Genomic DNA, 17,934 nt, shown 5'->3' with positions numbered 1-17,934 from the left:
AGGAAATTGGTGGCAAGGGTTTCGGTAATTGCCATATGATGCATGTTACAGCAAGTCAGCGCTGGGACGGTTCAGCAATTGGGTGAGATGTCAGCTTTTGCACACCGGCCGGTTATTATATTTACACGTGACCATGTGCCTCGAGTCACGCCCAGTAGCATAAAATTACAAAGACCGCAGCACAATTCGCTGCATCAGCGTTTTCACTTGGTTCTGTTGTACTAAATAAGAGATGGTTTTTTTCTTTTTCCTGGCTAAATTATTATTTAGGCATCAGCATGTAGTATTCGATTGTCGCTTCATCATTGCAAGCGTATCTAAAACTCTCTATCCAGCCTCACTCGAAGATTATACTTTTACATTACCGTCTTGTATGCATTGTTTCTGTGGTTGCGTGTTGTGCGATCGTGACGGACTGGACATAGTTATGAGACCTCGACTGTGTCATCGGTTCGTTAAATGATTACGGCAGCGATCAGCAATCAAAATGATCGGATTTCCATGCTATTCATCAGACATGGATCGGAGACTGTATCGAACAAACTTCTGACTACAGCGGCGATCAAGTATATATATAAGTACATACCACACACAGCAGTCAACAGCCTCACTGTCGTGTGCCTTATCTTTTGGCAAAATAAGCAGCGTGTATGATCACGTGCATTGTCTGGTAGTCTCTCTTGTTCCAATTTTAGATGGATCTTAGTATTTGTTAGATTGATCACCCTCCTACATGCCTAAGTACAATATACAATCTTACGTTCTTTTTTTCGCCCATAGTGATTGTGTTTGCGGGCGATGAATATGACAAGAAGTCAAGGATCAGAGCATATTGCATAAAATCATGGCCATCTTAACCACTCATATGCCATAACTTCCTCCTTTACTGTTTAGTTCAAATACCTTATATCTAGCTGCGAGAGATCATTGGCCAACTTATACGCACTTACTCTCATCTCACGTGGCTCGGCGCAAAACTCTTGATTGGCTAACTTCCCACTTAGCAGAATTTACCAAAAGATATCTCACAATCTTCACAAAGCGACCAAATCCTCCGTTGTTGACCGTTTTCGGACGGTTTCAGCGATGGACGGACTATGTCGACTAATGGTTGACGTCATTAACCCGCCGCTAAGCCTTATTTGGCACACTACAAAACCCTCCGGAGCCGAGTCGCAGAGCGTATAGGTAGACGATAGCTTCACGTGTCCAGAGTAGAAGACATTCGTTTTTTTGCCATACTCACATTCCCCTCGCTCACGTCGACGCGGCTGCAAGCGCTGGTCTGGAAGAGCAAGTTGCCCGCCATGAACTACATATCAAGTACATAGCTTCCAAACCGTATACCATCTCAACTCAACTAAATCACTTGCTAGACCTCGTCAACTCGGATGCGGTTATTAATCCCCTCCTGGACAATGGCTACCTCCCACATGCGGTGATCCGTGTAGGAATCAGGCGCCAGCTAGCCGATCGCCTACAGTCGATAGCAACTACGTCCCTGGAGTCTGCTTACGAGACCAAGATGAAGTACGTCAAGCTTCTCCGGGAAAGGCCAATTGCAATTGCGACTGCGACGGCAAACGAGCAGCACTATGAGGTAGGGACGAGTGTTCTCAAGGGCATGTTAGGCCCGCGGATGAAGTATTCGGCCTGTTTGTATGAGAAGGGCGGGGAGACGCTGGCGCAGGCCGAGATTGCCATGATGCGATTATATATCGAGAGGGCCGAATTGAAGGATGGAATGAGCATTTTGGACCTTGGGTAAGTTTCCATCTCTTCTCTGATTTTGCGTTTACAGCATTTACCGCACGAAAATCACGTGCATCCCGAAGCCAGGTAAGCAATATGTTCAACACGAGATGGCTAACAATGGTCATAGATGTGGCTGGGGCTCAGCATCCCTCTTCATGGCGGAAATGTTCCCCAACTCCAAAATCACTGGTTTTTCAAACTCAAAAACACAAAAAGAGTACATTGACAGCGTTGCTGTATCAAAAGGACTAAAGAACTTGACCATCATCACGGGCGATGTTGTCGACTATGAGTTCCAGCCCGAGGCATACGACCGCGTCATTTCCATTGAGCTCTTTGAGCACATGAAGAATTACCAGCTTCTGCTGCGTAAAGTCAGTTCTGCTCTGAAACCTGGTGGCAAGCTCTTTGTTCATATCTTTGCGCACTGCACGACTCCGTATGATTTCGAAGAGGGTTGGATGACGGAGCATTTCTTCACGGGCGGTACTATGCCTTCGGCTGATTTATTGCTGTACTTCCAAGATGACTTGAGAGTCAAGAACCAGTGGTGGGTGTCTGGTATGCACTACTCAAAGACGTGTGAGGATTGGTTGGTTACCATGTTGAAGAACAAGGAGAGTATCTGGAAAGGACTGGTAGAGACGTATGGAGAGGAGGGTGCGTTGACTTGGTGGAATAGGTGGCAGGTTTTCCACATGGCTTGCTCCGAGTTGTTCAGGTGGAATGGGGGCGATACATGGGGTGTCAGCCACTATCTGTTTGAGAAGCCTTCCGCATAAGTTACGAAGACTGGTGAGAGTTGCTGAAGGCGAGTGCAGACTCGCATAATGTCTAAAAAAACTAAATTCATAGATATCACTCTGAATTTCATGAAACCGTAAAATGAAGAATCAACAAAACTGCATATGACGCGATTGCTCTATTTTGCATTGATGCGAACTTCTTGGCGCTGTTCACACGGGACATTGCAGCCACTGGCTGTGGTGTCTATCTCGAGCACTCCATTGTCTGTGCAATTGAGCATGCCTCGTGTGGATATCTTCTAGGCTCTCTCTCCACGCCCAACGCCCTGCATTCATTGTTCAATGGTCCCATGGGTGCTTCCAGCCCAAAAGCGCGGGGCCGTCCTTCTTCGCGCGGTACATCAACTGCACCTGTTAGCACCTGTATCGCTCCTACCAGATCTCTAACATACGAAGAACCACATTGACGCGCCGAGACCCGTTGCCATGAATCGGTATAGCGGCCTGACCGGGTGGATGTGGATGGGGTGGTTTGGGTGCGGCGCATATTTGGGCGGGCCCATGCGAGAGCGTGTAGGTTGCATCGTGTCTGTTGAGCCTGCGGAAATATCAATACCTGCGTCAGCTTTGGGGAGTGCAACAATGCGCTTACCTGCAGTGTCTGGGGTGCAATGGCACTGTGACGCTTTTGGTGGGTGAGGTGTGATTAAGGTCGATCGCGGACTACGCTAACACTGCGGTGCCAAGATCGCCCCATCAACCGTCAATCGCGGCTTCTGCTCCTTCACCCGCGACAATCCCGACCACAATCGTCATCTCTGCCCAGCAGCTTTGGCCTCGAGCCCCCCGCCCATACCAGCGCCCGCCATCGCGACCACAAACTCAGCGCTGCAAAGACACCGACCGATACATCGCGCTCACCCTCGCTGCATACGTTAACGCCGCGGCCCACTTAGCCCAGAGTAGGAAGCGTGCCTGCGGACCCTTGAGGATCACGTATCATTAACACCACCGCCGGTATGGCGACTCCGGCGGGTGCCCCCCCGTCGCGCACCCTCCAGCGCCAATTCAAGGGGTGCTGCAAGATCGGCGAGTACGAGATGATGCAGAAACTGGGCGAAGGCACTTTTGGTGAAGTCCACAAGGCGCGTCAGCGATCTACCGGCCATGTCTTTGCGCTCAAGAAGATTTTGATGCACAACGAGAAAGATGGTTTTCCCATCACGGCGCTGCGAGAAATCAAGCTCCTCAAGATGCTGTCACACGATAACGTCCTGAAACTAGAAGAAATGGCTGTAGAGCGGCCCAAAACCGAAGGCAGGAAACGTGCAATACTGTACATGGTCACGCCGTACATGGACCACGATCTGTCAGGTCTCCTCGACAATCCCGAAGTCCAGTTCAAACCACCGCAGATCAAGTGTTACATGCTGCAGTTGTTCAAGGGTCTAGCATACCTACATGACAACCATATTTTACATCGAGACATGAAGGCAGCCAACCTTTTGATCAATAACTCTGGGCGACTGCAGATAGCCGATTTCGGTCTTGCCAGACACTACGACGAACCGGTTCCACAAAGAGGCAGGGGTAATGGTGAGGCAAAACGCGAATACACTTCACTAGTTGTTACTAGGTGGTACCGACCGCCAGAACTGCTCTTGCAACTCCGAAGATACACACCGGCGATTGATATGTGGGGCGCAGGCTGTGTCTTTGGTGAAATGTTCAAGCGCAAGCCCATCCTCACCGGTCAAAGCGACATACATCAGGCACAGATTATCTTCGAGCTGGTTGGGTCTCCGAATGATACGAGCATGCCGGGCTGGAACGAACTACCAGGAGCGGAACCTATTCGCGCGTTCCCAACAAGTACAGGAAATATTGCGCAAAGATTCCGTGAACTATCGCCCCTTGGACTCTCGCTTATCAAGGACCTCATGAGACTGGACTGGCGGAAACGTATCAACGCGATTGATGCCATCGACCATCCATACTTCCGAGAAGAACCATTACCGATGCGCGAAGAAGACATTCCTCACTTTGCCGACTCACACGAGCTGGATCGCCGGAACGCGCGTGGCCAAAGACAAGCACTTCCTCCTGCGCCACAAGGTGGTACTGTAGGTGGAGGACCCAACGGAGAATGGACAGGCCAAGGCCCACCACCACAGCCATGGCAAAGCAACGACCGAAGATACGGCGGCCCACAGGATCGAGGACCACCCGGCGTCGACCGCGGTCTCAGAGGCGGTGGCGGTGGCGGCTACGACCGACGAGGCTACGAACACCGACCACCTCCACCCCCTCCCCCAGGCGAACGACGTCCAAACTGGGGCGGTGGCGACCGCGGCCACAACAACCTCCCCGCTCCCCCAGCAGACGGCCGCCACCCGCTCCCTCCCGTCCCCCGCTACGGTCCCGATAGCGCAGACCGACGCAGAGGCCCCGTCCCCCCCGGCGACACCTACATCCCTAGCTACGGCGGAGACGGACACCGTCGCTCCCGTGAACCAGACGACCGTCCGCGCCGCGGCTCCCGCGACTCTGGTAATTCCCGCGAGGGCTACACTGACGACCGTACTGATCGGAGCCGCGCGTATCGCGATCGTGACCGCGACCATCGAGGCGGCAATAGAGGAAACTTTGTGCAGGAGAGGCGGGATGCGCGCACGCGGTCGAGGAGCCCCGAGCGCAGAGATGCGAATGGAAATGGCAATGGAAGGGGCAGGGATGTCTCGGATATCTATAGGAGGAGATGATGATAGTGATCAAGGTTTGGTCCGGTCTTTTTCTTTCTTCTTCGCATTCTTTGTTTGTGGCGACCTGGCCCGTTTGTGAGGTTGGGTTGCTCGCACAAATGGAGGAGAGAATTACATGGCTGACACTCCGAAATTGACGGAAGGAACTGGGGAAGAACGTAGATCAAACGCACATTTCCAGTCTTCTCTTTCTTTGTATTTTTAGGTGGATGCGCGCGTCTGTGAAGTGAGGAGATGCCAACAGGGGGGGATAACACAGATTGGAGTCTCTCCTTCTTACTTCTCTCTTTTTTTTCTGCTGCTGTTTTGCTGTGGAAAGCGGTTGTGCGACACTATACACACATTTCGGTGCACGCGCGTATAGGCAACAAGAGGGGCAAAACTTGTGTCGATTCTTTGCATTTTCTGGGCGTTCTGCTTCGACATTTTTGGCACGCAATCAGCCTCTCATGGTTTATTCTTCTTCTTCTTCTTTTTCTTGCTTGAAGAGCAGGAAGTATGATCCACGCTAGCAACATTGTGGCTCAGGCTCGCTTCGTACACAGAGGGGTTTTTCTATCTTGAGTGTTCTTCCGGGTTTGATCGTTTGGGTTTGGTTGGTTGTGGATGGAGGGTGTGCACGTGGTTGATACCATAGATCAGAGTAAGACGCGTGTAGGATAAAATTGAGATTGCTTAATGTATATTTTTTGCTTTGATGGCTTTGGATACTTGGTTTGGTATGGTCTCGAGTTGAAAGGTGAATCTGCGTTCGATGAGCGTAGCAGATATAAGATTTAGCGACTTCGGATCAGGGTCTTCTTGCTTGCATCCTTAAAAAGGAAGTGCTAGATCCGGCTTTTGTCTAGCTTTGCCTTGCAGTGCCTTGAATTCTCGGACATAGTATCGTTGGCATGGCACCGGAACACGGATAGCACGGGGCTATCGGGGCCTCTGCGTAAGAGCTGCTTCAGGAAAGATCGTCTTAACATGCTGCTGGAGTGTAGGACCGCACTTGCGAGTCCACGTATGGCTCAAATCCTCCAATGTAATAAGTTTCTTCGGCACCCTTCCCAACTTCTCACTCCGGATCCCAATCCGGACGGCACGTGCACCCTTCACTCCGGACATGCATGACGCCCGTCCGACTAGCCTCAACCAACCACTCCGCCCACTCAATCTCATGCTCAACAATTGTGGAATGCTCGCCCGTCTCAACCCTCTCTTCCTTCACCTTGAGCAGGAAATCGCGTAGCTTGAGTGCACACTTGGCCATGGAATTCGATTGACCGGGCGACCTTTGTCGTTGCTGCTCAGCGTACATCATGCGCTCCATGCGAGTTAGCAGCTGTGCTTGGATGTCACTAGATTCTTCAAATCGGGCGACGAGCGCTTTGGCACGGATTTTGAGACGCAGCGTGTCTTCTCGGGTGGCACGTGTACAAGGTAGAACGCGCTGGGGGCGCGCGAGATGGAACGAGCCGACGTCACGCAAAACCACAAGATCGTTGAAAGACTGGTCTTCGATTGTCGATGTTGAATCTCTGGAAGTCGGTCGCGGAGTTTTCTCTGTTCCGTTCCAGTTGAGACAAGGGCTGGGTTGCGCAGAGTAGCCAGTGTCTTGGTCCGATGGATGCTGTTCATCAGAATCCCAGTCGCATTCAGTGTCTGGGTAATCATCTGAGTCGCACATGAAGGTTTCAGAGTAGCTGAAGCCATAACCTTCTCGCTTCTTCTTTGGTTTCGCTAGCTGGGGTGCTTGCGAGGTAGACTCTGAATGCCGGCGCGGTTCCTGAGATGGTGACGCCCTGGTTTGAGGTGGATTTGCAGAGACGGACCGGTTTGCGCTGCCAGTCATAGTAAGTCCGGAGAAACTTTGGGTGAATGCTTCTTCGCGGCCTCTCCGGGCTGGAGGCTCATCAGGTGGTACCGAGAATGAGAATCTGAGTTCAACGTTTTGCGGCTTTGCTTGCTCGTTCTCTGACTTTTGTATCTGTTTCTGTGTTGATCGCACCACCGCCTGCGACTTTACGGCGGGCGCTGGGTGTTCCATCCAGGTTGTCAGAGTCGCATCTACATTCTTCTATGCAAAAAGGTTAAGATAACATCCCAGAATCAAGAGCGAGCAATGCGACTCACCGGTCCTCGCCACCTAGTCGGTCGTTTAGTCTTGCCACTCATAAATCGTCGCTCCTGCAGGCTGACGGTCTCTTTGGATACAGGAAGTGGGATGGGATCAAAACTCCGGCGCGTACTCAGCCGCTTTCTTGTAGGGCCTCTTCCCTTCTGCTACTCTTCAGCTACAAACTCTGCTTATCTGGTTCTTAAGAAGACCTACGTTGACGGGCATGTTTAGAGACTGAGGGGTAATTCTCGAAAATAATAGCTGACCCAATATCGATCACAGCAGCGAAAAGGTCAACTCAATTCTAGTATCAGTGGGTGGTTTTGAAGGTCGCTGTTTATTGATGGGGTGGTGTTTGGAGTATATCTAGGCTACTTCAGTAGGCTGCGCGTTGGGGTCGCGTGAAGGCTGACTAGCGCGGTTAGCGCCGAACGTGGCTCCCATCCTATCACCGGGGTGAATCTCCGTGTTTTGATACACAAATGCCCCACCAAGTTAGGGTCCGTTCACAACTGGGATACTCTAGGTGTGGATTCGTGTTGATCACGCTGCCATGGCGACAACTAAATGGTATCATTTTGAGCATTTCGTCACTTTCACTCTTGCTTAGTATAAGACGAGCCCCTCATTGGGCATGCATGCATCACCTCTTGCCGTTTTCCAGAAGCTCCACCCCTGTCCTTACAACACCAATCGCTGCACCAGTCTGGATCGCTTCACTACCACCTCCGCTCAGCCTATACTCAATGTCTGCCAGACCTGACATCCATGTCACCATAACTTGTGGCGGCACATCATTCGCGACCAGCTCTTCGCTAATCGCTGTTAGAATATCTGCGAGCGCCAGTCCCTTCAATGTCTTGAGATTATTTATGGTCCGCAAACACTCTGTCATGTCATTTTTAGACAGCAGTGTTTCGATGATGTACTTGATGTCTGAAGGATGTGGGGCTGCTATACAGTCATAGATGGTAGTCTGAGTGATTTGGTCACGCACGATTGAACTCGGGTCGACCGCGGGCTTGCCTGGGGGCTGGAGTGGTGTACTGGAAGCGTGGCACGCCTGTAGCACGTTGAGTGCTCGTCTCATATCACCCTTGCTCAGAGTGACAAGCGAATCGGTGGCGTCTTGTGTAATGTTGACCTTTTCCTCCTCAATCACCTTGTCGACTAGGTGCCTAATGTCCTGGTCCTTGAGCGGCGAAAATCGAAATCTCGTACAACGGGAGAGCAGGGCAGGTGAGAGTTTGTGTGTGTAGTTTGCGATGATGCAAAAACGTGTGTTTGCTGTGTACTTCTCCATGATTCGTCTCAATGCCATCTGAGCAGTGGAAGTCATGGCATCGGCTTCATCGAGGATAATGAGTTTGAAAGTTGCCAGCGAAGAGTCTCCTGTTTTGGGTGCGGCAGAGAAGATTTGCTTGGTACTGCTGAATGTCTTAATCTGCTCTCTGACCACTTCAATACCTCTGTCATCTGATGCGTTTAGTTCGAGAACCATCTGCCGCATGTTCTTGTTTCCGTATATGCGTCGTGCGAGTGCCAGGACGGTCGAAGTTTTTCCAGTTCCTGGAGGACCATAGAGGAGAAGATGTGGTAATCGCTACTGGGGTTAGCGAGTGGCCTTTGTACAGGGCAAAGACCTTACGTTTGAGTCGACGAATTTGTTGATTGTGGCTATGATGTCTTTGTGGCCTTCTACGTCGTCGAGAGATGCTGGTCGGTACTTTTCTACCCTATGCAAGCTTTAGGAAAGGTGCAATCGTGTCACATGTAGACACATACCATGGCAATGTGTCTTCAGCTTCTACAGGCAGATTGGCGGCACTCCGCTTGCCCTTTTTCGAGTCTCCGCCAAAGCTGACGGACTTGTCAACGGGCGCATCAACGTCCATTTCATCTTCAATGTCCGACATGGTGAGAGAATTGATTCGTGTCAATTCGGTGCACTTTGTATGGTTTTGAGGTCAGGTTGGAGCGGTGAGTGCAGGGATGTTGCAATGTGTAGGATGCTGGGCTGGTGCTAACAAAGTCAGGGCAGACGCGCCGCGTGAAGAGACGCGTTAATTGTCGGCGGCTTAGTCACCCCCGCCCCACGGCTCAGCCCTACGAGCACACCTCATACAGTCGGCCAGCGGAGCTACGCCGTCACCTCCGCCGAGCTCAAAGCACACGACCCAGAACAACAATCTGCGGGCACCCACATTCCAAAATGCCTGTGAGTCTTGAACTATCGCAGACAGACGAGTACTGTCGAAGAAAACATCCCCAAACATCTTGATAGCTGACACCCCGCCAGGCCTACCACTCAGTCTTCCTCGATGAGCCCAACCAGCAATTGATTGGTAGGACGCTCCCCCATCCAACTTTGATGAGTATACCTTGATTGACTGCTACAATAGGCAACTTTGCCCTCCTTCCTCTTCGTACACGCACTCGTGGGCCCGCTGTCCAATTGCCTGCTCTGCCCGCAGATGTTACCGAGCTCACCATTGAAGCCTCACACGATTCCTACGACCCCCTAGATGAGGTTCTCGCCCTGTTCCGTGCCAACACATTCTTCCGCAACTTTGAGATCAAGGGAGCAGCCGACCGTGTGCTCATCTATGGCATCCTCTATGTGAGCGAAGTGCTGGGCAAGATCAAGCCCAACATGAGCCGGAGAGAAGCTGAGAAGGTACGTGGTAGCTGCGACAAGAATATAGAGCCGGGGCTGACTCAATCAAACAGGCTGTCATGAACTCCGCTCTTGATACAAACTTTGCAATTCCTGGCGACGCTGGATTCCCACTGAACCAGGCTTTCGAAGCGCCTCCAGACAGGAACTCGGCCGAAGTGCTGCGACAGTACATCATGCAGATGCGCCAGGAGTTGGCAACACGGTTACTCAACAGGGTATACGCAGACGATACCAACACTCCTAGCAAGTGGTGGTTGAGCTACACAAAGAGAAAGTTCATGGGCAAGGCTTTGTAGTTGCTGCAGTATAGTTTTGAGGGGCTTTACCGTCTTCAAGCTTTGACAGTGATAGAATCATAGTTTGGTTCCTCAAGTGATCAAGTACCCATATGACTCGTTTCAAAATCTTGTATGCACATATTCCTGCTGTTTCAAAAAGTATCATCCTTCCATGTATGTGTTTGTCTCATCCAAATGCTAACTTGTGTGCTTGCGTTTGCATATTTGACCAGGCAGGCACAAACGATTGCTCCCTAGTCTTAACATTCACTTCGCTCTTTGTCTTTATCTTTACCCTGCACCACCCACTCTCCCTACCCCAACCCCTCGACATTTTCAGCGCAGCAGTATTACTGCATTGAATGCCATCGTTAACCATGGCTTGGATAGGATCTGGTTCCAACCCTCGAGGCGCTATACAGTCACTGACAATATACGAAGGTATTCTAATTCCGCCTAGAAATTATACGGCATGTCAAATAGCTAACACATCGTAGAAGACTCTCCAGAACGGTGCGAGTTGCCCTTCAAAATTATTAGCGGTAATGACGCATCTAACCAGGATGACAGGCAAGATGAGAACGGTACGGTGCGCCCTGAGGACGAGCTTGCTTTGCTGCCATACAGTACGTTTACAATGGATCTCTTGCGACTGGACAGCATCATTTTTTACAAGCACTAACACAATATCGATTAAAGTGCCTCCACTTTTCGGCTGCGAACTTCCCCCGTGTGGTCTTATGCCCCAAATCGCATACCAAAACGTTGTCCAGCGCCTCCGCAAGTGGTGGCTTCTGCGCGCAAAAGAAACCCCCACCGAGATTTCCCTCACGTACATCTGCGAGAAAGTTTTCGACGACCTTCTAGACGAATCTGAGAAGTTGCCATTCGGAAAAGCAAACAATACCACGAGACGCACGCCCTGGCGACGCGAACAAGTCTTCAAGTTCGAGCCTTGTTGGGCGCACTACTTTGTTCTTGAGGCGAGGCAGATGAATGAAAGGAGCAGCACGACAGCAATAAAGCAGGAGACCAGGGATGCGCATCCAGAAGCAGAATATGGCATACCGATGACGCTGGGTATTCATGTTAAGAACCCTGCGAATAGGGAGCATGTATGCCATTTGTGGAGGGAGTGGCACAAAAAGAAGAGGCGCCCTATACCGACACTGAATCTACAAGGAAGCGCTGCGGCAGTAGAAGAAGTAACGGGTAATATGCAGGAAGATTTGAAGGGAAATGGAGAGACAGAAAATGACTGTATTATGTAGGTATAGGGCATGCCGTCTCTGACCCAGGCAGAGTGAGAGGTCTCGCAAGGCAAAGTCTTGAACCACTGGAATAGCTGACTTGTAATTCTTTTCAGGTAGGATGTACTTGAGTTATTTGCAAGGTTACAGCATTAGGGATTATAATATGAATTATTGTAGACATAGCTCGTTATCTGTGTGTCGTTTTCTCGTGTGCATCGCAGAACTTTGAAGTCATGATGCAAATTACCAAATAGTGCACACAAACCTCTGAAAAGCAACACTATCGCCTTAGGTCGTGAGTTGGTTACAGCCTTCTACCTCTACAAATCTGCCTCGCATGCGTTGCCATAATGCCTTGTTTCTAAGTCACACTCTCCAAGGTGAGGAAAATCAGGTATGAGAGCAGGGCCCTAGCCTCCTCGCAGTGTTGCCGACTCACCTTCACCGTGAGGTTTCTGCCTTGCTTTATTCTCGCCGTGCAGCTACTGATCTATTGACATAAAGTTACCCCTCCTCACACAATCATCCATCCCTCTTTCTCTCTACTTAACCTTCACCTGACACTCAAATCACCTTTTCTTAGCCTACATCACCTACATCGCAGTGCGCACCAACTACCTCAAACAAATCACAAAAATCGGTGAGTGGTCTTCTTGTTACATGCCCTGTTGCCGTTACTGATCCAACAACAGATCTTCATCCCCAACCGTCAAGATGCCCAAGTGGACTCCCGAGCTAGACGCGATTGTAAGTAAACCATGCACTGCCCCAGTCCCCTATGTCTATTTCCACAGTCACTGACGCGCCTTTCAGATCCTCCATGTTGTCTTTGAGGAGTGCAACATCAGCTTCTCCAAGTCCCTCTGCGCCAAGATCGCTCAGCGAATCAATGATATTGGAGTCGGTATGTTTGCCATCTTTGCTAACATACGTTCATCTTATTCCTTTCCCTGTACCCCTTCTCTACGCACAATTCTGATGTTCCCGTTCCAGAGTGCACTGCCAAGGCCATTGAGAGTCGCCTGTACTCTTGGAAGAAGAAGAACGTATCGGGCGCCACGGGCTTGAATTCTGCTACAAGCACTCCTGTTCAAGCACCCGCTACTCCTAAGACACCGCGGTCCCGGGTCAAGGCCAAGGCAGAAGATCCCACGACACCTTCGCCCTCTATCAGAAAGCGCAAGGCTAGTGAGCTCAAGACTGAGTCCGCTGAGTCCCAGTCTGAGGAGAGTAGTGAGCTTGATGATTTGCTCGCTGTCAAAAAGATAAAGACTGAGGCTATTGAGGAGGAACTCACTCTCGATGTGTCAGCTGAGGAACAAGTTTAAGGAAGTGTCCTTGTTCACTGAGTACCTGGTTGTATAATTCCAGTTGCACGACTCAGTCAGGAGGCAATGAGTTTTCAGGATAAAAGTTGAGTGCTTTGTATGCTGGACTATTCTAGTTTCCATCGTGTGGTATCGACCTAATATGTCGTTGCAAACCGCACGTACAGCGATTGAGGCAGATGTCCACATGAATTAATACAACATATCATGGGTCTTTGATACTTGTCTTTCACTTCTCTTTCTACTTCACTTCCAGAAGTACATGTTTTCCCTTTTATCTGCATACTGTGATATCATTGACTTCTTGTGCAGTTACTACCTTCATTTTCATTCAGTGCTCGTGTTCTGCTCGCTAACTTCTGAACAGTTTCGCCATAAGAGTCCATACCGTCAACTTGTACTAAACCATGGTAACGCATTGAAAAAATTGGACTGGGTTGTTACACTGTAAACCAATGATATGCAGTTCTAATTCAGACATCTTAGCTGGAGGGCAAAAGGAAATCGAGCGGAAGATGTAGGCTGCAATTTTCCGAATGCCCACCCAGATCTGGTCTGAGAGCTCATGCATAGCACGTCATATCTTTTGGAAGGGTATCAAAATCTGCTGAGGCACCTCTGATGCTCGTATATGTCAACTGCGATGGCTGAATAAATCACTCAAGGCTGTGCTGGCGTTCTCACATCTACGGATGTGGCTGAGCAGCCATCGCGAATGCGCCTACTTGCTCGCTAAACTCTCTACGCTCGCTTTAGGGCTGCCCGCGGGATCACCGCGTTATCATTTTGTCAGCGACTTGGCCCCTCTTCTCGTTCTATCAAGCGCCAACAATTCCCATTGGCTTCTAACCGCCCACATCAGCCGCAGCTAACGGTGGGGGCTGTGCACCCATCAGGTGAACCGGTGTAACTCTAGTCATCACAACAGGTTTATCAGGCAGTCATGCTGCTCGGGTACTCGCTCGTGAACACTTTTTCAGCTCGGCCAAACCAACGCCTTACTTGTCAACATCTCCTTTTGTGGTATCATCCATTGACACACACGCAAGCACGAGACCACAATGACAAATTCAAATAAGCACGGAAAGAAGGAGCCGAATCTTTGGCGAGAAGCTTACAAGGCACTCTATGCTGATGGCGCAGAGAAAGAGCATATGCAAAAGGTCCAGGCAAAACTGAGGAAACGACTCAACCAACCGGATCTGGATCTCAAGACGGATAAAGGATACAAAGTGATGCTGTCGTTTATTAGTAAACAAGGGAGCAAGCTGGAGGCAAAAAAGCGTCCGGAGAGATTCAACAGGGTGTCGCAAAATATGGGGATGATGAAAGAACTGTTCGGGGCGGGCGCAGCAGTCGGTGGTCCCTATGTGGCTATCCCCGTTGCCGCCTTGTTCATGGTTTTCTCAGTATGATAGATTACGCATATTTCTGACTTTATGTACAACCACTCTAACATCCCAACCAGATGGAAGAAATATACACGTCTGAGAAAGACGCCATGATAGATTTGGCCGAGGTTGCGTCCGATTACTATGTTTATACTGCCAAAAGCCACGAGCGTGTCAGTATACGGCCCGAGGATGATGACGACATGCAAAGATTGAAGCAGAAGCTGCGCGTCGTCTATATTGGTCTGTTCAAAGGAATCATGTTTGCATCGGCACAGCTGGCAAACTTCCTATGTGACGACTCTGCACCCAAGAAGTGGTTCAAGAACGCGATGAAGATGTACAATTGGAGCGAGCAACTCGAAGACCTCAACAAGCGCTACGAAACGAGCCAGAAGTGTTGCGACGAGATGGTCTGGCGTCTGACACTTGGTCCGGCGCCAAAGGTAGAAACCAAGGTGTCAATGGGGCCTGGTCCACGCAATGCTTTACACTGGGCAGTCGCAGACAAGCTATATACCAGGATCGACGAACTTGTGTCGAAACAGGAATGTCCCATCAATGCCCTTACACCAAAGCGCTGGACCGCATCACATCTGGCGGCGAAGCGCGGCGATACCAAGATCCTGCGGACCTTGCGTTCCGTACCCGGTATCGATATCCACATCAAGAATGTCGACGGACGCACCCCTCTCCACATCGCCGCGCTAAACAATCAAGTCGGCGCCGTAAAACTGCTTCTGGAATGGGACCACAAAGTGCTCACCACGCGTGACAACAAAAACCGCACCGCATACTTGCTCGCCGCCCAAAAAGGCCATGTCAAAGTGCTTCAAGTGCTCAAGAACAAGGGCCAAGATATGAACCAGGCGACGCTCAAAAACGGGTGGACAGCGCTCCATCTTGCAGCCGAACAGGGCCACGTCGACACCGTCAAGTTCTTGTTGGAAAACGGTGTCCGCAAGGATACTCGCACGACGGCCGGCGCATTAAAAGGTTGCACTGCAAAGCAAATCGCCGAATTCAAATCTAAAGCAGAAGTCGTTGCGCTGCTTTGAGAAACATACCTCGGTTCGGCCATATGTAGTCGAAAGCAGTGTACACACACACACACACACACACACACACACACACACACACACAATTAATACCCTGTCCGTCTCACGGGTACCCACCAGTCAAGTAAAGAGGGGGGCCCTTGTAGTTTACCCAAGACTCCCTCTCTCCTCCATTCGGCGGCATTCCGTGCGGAAAGATAAGCACTATGCGCCCTAGCTCCCGCGATTCCCGATTCCCATGCGTTGGACAAAACTAAAAAAAAGCAAAATGACAGAGGAAGTTTACACGACATACCCACGGAACTTTTTTTGGCATGTATGGCGGAAGGGGGGGGTTTGTGCTGAGCCAAGTTCTAGATGCACGGCGTTAGAATCACGGAGACGCCAATTGGCTTGGCTTGTATGCGGGCGCCCGGCTTGCTCACAAATACGTGGGTGCTGATTGGGCGGTGTGGGTGGGGTGGGTTGAATATATAGTGTACTTCAAACAGAGTGTGTGGGCTCCTAGGGTGTATTGCGGCCTTCACATGCGTAGCATGTTACTTTGTGTGTTCTGCGCTGAGAAAGCAACTGACAACATTATTTCCATCACCGTCTATGATAATACAGAAGTTGTAGACGTCAAGTTGTAGTATAGCATTATCCCAGCCTTATGACGTGCGTTTCCGACCGCACACTCCATGCGTTTCATGCGATATTTATAGGTCCCTTTTTTCTGGCTTCAATGCTACATCGTACTTTCATTTAAACAGGTGCATATAGTAACTCTTGGTGTGTATACAGCACCTGGGCATGGGGTGACGCGATGGGGAGATTTCCGGCCTTGATGTTTCGATGGTGGCTCTCTGCAGCGGGGAAGGCGAATGTAGGTTTGTTAAAAAAGAGGATTAACCCTGGTCGCCCCCCGGCCCGGCCGAGGGAGTGGGAGGGAGGGGCCTGCCCAACATCAACTGCTGTTTAGAGTATGATGAAAGGATGCGAATGCTGGGATGGTGTCGCATTTTTTTCTGCGCAGTAAGGGGGTAAGATGCGTTTGCTAGTAAAGCCGCGGTAAGTTTTTCGATAGTGATGTACTGTGCGTCTATCTGTCTAAGAATAAACTTTGTTGTTTACATGACTTGGCAACTTCATGACATGTTCTACTCTGGAGTTGATGCCATGATAGGCATACTGTTGTAGGGAAATGGTTAAAGGGTGTGGCGCACCGTCGTAGTTTAGCGGGAGTGCAATCTCCGATCCCTGAGTTTAGCTCCACTACTACCAAAACAGACTGCGCTGCAAGTCAAGCATGTCTCGTGTATGTAGTCGCCCGACGGAACCTATTGAGCCACGATTTTGCTGATGATGGCGATGTATTGATGATGATGTTATCTTGTGTTGGTGGATGTTCCATCTGCCTAGCTGAGCCCCAGACAGTCAGCAGACTAGGTGTTCGCAGCAGCAGCAGCGCGCACGAGTGGCAATGATACAGTCATGTGTGAGACTGATGCTGGCAATACAACGAGGAAGAAAGGTCAGCATAGCATAACAAAGTCGTAGTAGCCGGGGCTAGTCCCGGAGCCACGCATTCGAGTCAGGCACCTACTTTGACGTTATGTCGCGCGGGCCGAGCGACCATGGCTCCACCATCCTAGACCTGGCCCACCTGCGAGACAAGGGGCGAGGACCGCGAACCTACCTGGGGTTCTCTCCCCCAGCGAATCCGAACCACTTTTGTTTTGGCTCTGAACGTTACACAATTCGACGTAGATCCAGGGAACAAAGGCGTGACATGTTCAAGAGACCGGGTGACAAAAGGGCAGTAAGAGGCACGTGTAATGGAAAAATGGTCCTAGGGGAGGGCGCACGCACTGGGGAAGGATGCTGCCATAGTAGGGAACAATAAGTGAATACGTCCGAGGTGCCGCTAAGCCTTTGCAACTTACTAAAATTTCCTTTCCCCTTCTTGGCTTAGAAACAAGGCCTTGTACGCATGGAGAGCAATCTGCGGTGGCGCTGGTCGTTTGACCGAGGCGCGCAAAAAAAGTGGTATAAGAGACTCATGGATATCTCGTAGACTGAACTCTATCCTCACGCCTGCTCGACTTCCCTCTCGCCACAGATTCTCTCTACAAACCCCGCAAAACCGACAATATGCGCTTTGCATCTGTACCGTTTGTTGCCCTTGCGGCTGTTGGCGTAGTCAGCGCCCAGGGTGCTATGGATACCTGGAACCCAGCTGGAACCGGCGACTGTAAGTTTAAACATAGATCCACCTTTTGCTACAAAACATCTCTCGTAGGATAAGTACCTAACATTCCTCTCAAGCCCGTGGACCCTGCCCCATGCTCAACACCCTCGCCAACCACGAATTCCTGCCCCACAACGGCCGCAACTTCACCCTCGACATCCTCAAGCACGCCCTCAAGACCGCCCTAAACATCAGCGACGACGTCACCGTTCTCCTGCACACCGCTGCCCTTACTACCAACCCCGGCGGCTCAACCTGGGGCTTGGATACCCTGAGCAAGCACAACATCCTCGAGCACGATGGAAGTCTTTCGTAAGTTCCCCCCCTCCCTCCCTCCCTCCCTCCCTCC

General features: G+C 50.5%; 9 protein-coding genes across 9 annotated transcripts in view; 7 read left to right on the top strand and 2 right to left on the bottom strand.

The window, feature by feature from the left end:
• The first annotated feature begins 1,199 nt into the window (after nucleotides 1–1,199).
• On the top strand, nucleotides 1,200–3,005 carry COCSADRAFT_112015 (uncharacterized protein). The gene is made up of 3 exons (XM_007699196.1): nucleotides 1,200–1,323; nucleotides 1,377–1,764; nucleotides 1,883–3,005. The coding sequence occupies exons 1-3, from the start codon at nucleotides 1,308–1,310 to the stop codon at nucleotides 2,535–2,537; spliced, it is 1,059 nt and encodes a 352-aa protein (XP_007697386.1). The 5' UTR covers nucleotides 1,200–1,307; the 3' UTR covers nucleotides 2,538–3,005.
• A 515-nt stretch (nucleotides 3,006–3,520) lies between these two features.
• On the top strand, nucleotides 3,521–5,212 carry COCSADRAFT_57850 (uncharacterized protein; the record flags this gene model as incomplete). Its single annotated transcript, XM_007698484.1, has 1 exon — nucleotides 3,521–5,212. A coding segment is annotated over one exon (1,692 nt), but the record flags the coding sequence as incomplete, so codon positions are not given.
• Nucleotides 5,213–6,323: 1,111 nt separating this feature from the next.
• On the bottom strand, nucleotides 6,324–7,592 carry COCSADRAFT_158179 (uncharacterized protein; the record flags this gene model as incomplete). Its single annotated transcript, XM_007699195.1, has 3 exons — nucleotides 6,324–7,325; nucleotides 7,382–7,528; nucleotides 7,581–7,592. 3 exons carry the CDS (start codon nucleotides 7,590–7,592, stop codon nucleotides 6,324–6,326), a joined length of 1,161 nt encoding a protein of 386 aa, XP_007697385.1.
• Nucleotides 7,593–7,881: 289 nt separating this feature from the next.
• COCSADRAFT_112005 (uncharacterized protein) lies at nucleotides 7,882–9,283 on the bottom strand (the record flags this gene model as incomplete). Its single annotated transcript, XM_007699194.1, has 3 exons — nucleotides 7,882–8,970; nucleotides 9,016–9,103; nucleotides 9,147–9,283. The coding sequence occupies 3 exons, from the start codon at nucleotides 9,281–9,283 to the stop codon at nucleotides 8,011–8,013; spliced, it is 1,185 nt and encodes a 394-aa protein (XP_007697384.1). The 3' UTR covers nucleotides 7,882–8,010.
• Nucleotides 9,284–9,511: 228 nt separating this feature from the next.
• COCSADRAFT_137211 (uncharacterized protein) lies at nucleotides 9,512–10,497 on the top strand. Its single transcript, XM_007699193.1, has 4 exons — nucleotides 9,512–9,585; nucleotides 9,667–9,712; nucleotides 9,770–10,044; nucleotides 10,098–10,497. Exons 1-4 carry the CDS (start codon nucleotides 9,580–9,582, stop codon nucleotides 10,341–10,343), a joined length of 573 nt encoding a protein of 190 aa, XP_007697383.1. The 5' UTR covers nucleotides 9,512–9,579; the 3' UTR covers nucleotides 10,344–10,497.
• A 378-nt stretch (nucleotides 10,498–10,875) lies between these two features.
• Nucleotides 10,876–11,596, top strand: COCSADRAFT_83075 (uncharacterized protein; the record flags this gene model as incomplete). The annotated part of the gene is made up of 2 exons (XM_007699192.1): nucleotides 10,876–10,951; nucleotides 11,025–11,596. Coding segments are annotated over 2 exons (648 nt in total), but the record flags the coding sequence as incomplete, so codon positions are not given.
• A 696-nt stretch (nucleotides 11,597–12,292) lies between these two features.
• On the top strand, nucleotides 12,293–12,981 carry COCSADRAFT_352839 (uncharacterized protein; the record flags this gene model as incomplete). The annotated part of the gene is made up of 3 exons (XM_007699191.1): nucleotides 12,293–12,325; nucleotides 12,392–12,482; nucleotides 12,572–12,981. The coding sequence occupies 3 exons, from the start codon at nucleotides 12,293–12,295 to the stop codon at nucleotides 12,904–12,906; spliced, it is 459 nt and encodes a 152-aa protein (XP_007697381.1). The 3' UTR covers nucleotides 12,907–12,981.
• A 1,969-nt stretch (nucleotides 12,982–14,950) lies between these two features.
• Nucleotides 14,951–15,256, top strand: COCSADRAFT_54190 (uncharacterized protein; the record flags this gene model as incomplete). Its single annotated transcript, XM_007698481.1, has 1 exon — nucleotides 14,951–15,256. A coding segment is annotated over one exon (306 nt), but the record flags the coding sequence as incomplete, so codon positions are not given.
• Nucleotides 15,257–17,046: 1,790 nt separating this feature from the next.
• COCSADRAFT_137205 (uncharacterized protein) overlaps nucleotides 17,047–17,934 on the top strand; it is a gene marked incomplete at its 3' end in the record, with an annotated part of 2,252 nt that continues 1,364 nt past the window's right edge. Inside the window, exons 1-2 of the mRNA XM_007699190.1 lie at nucleotides 17,047–17,588; nucleotides 17,663–17,897. Of these exons, the coding sequence (XP_007697380.1) occupies nucleotides 17,489–17,588; nucleotides 17,663–17,897 (335 nt within the window). The 5' untranslated portion in view covers nucleotides 17,047–17,488. The remainder of the gene's footprint in view (nucleotides 17,589–17,662; nucleotides 17,898–17,934) is intronic.

The sequence above is a fragment of the Bipolaris sorokiniana genome, assembly GCF_000338995.1.
Source record: "Bipolaris sorokiniana ND90Pr unplaced genomic scaffold COCSAscaffold_3, whole genome shotgun sequence".
Taxonomy (NCBI): domain Eukaryota; kingdom Fungi; phylum Ascomycota; class Dothideomycetes; order Pleosporales; family Pleosporaceae; genus Bipolaris; species Bipolaris sorokiniana.
Note: the sequence above shows the minus strand (reverse complement) of the source record. Positions and strands in the feature narration are given on the sequence as shown.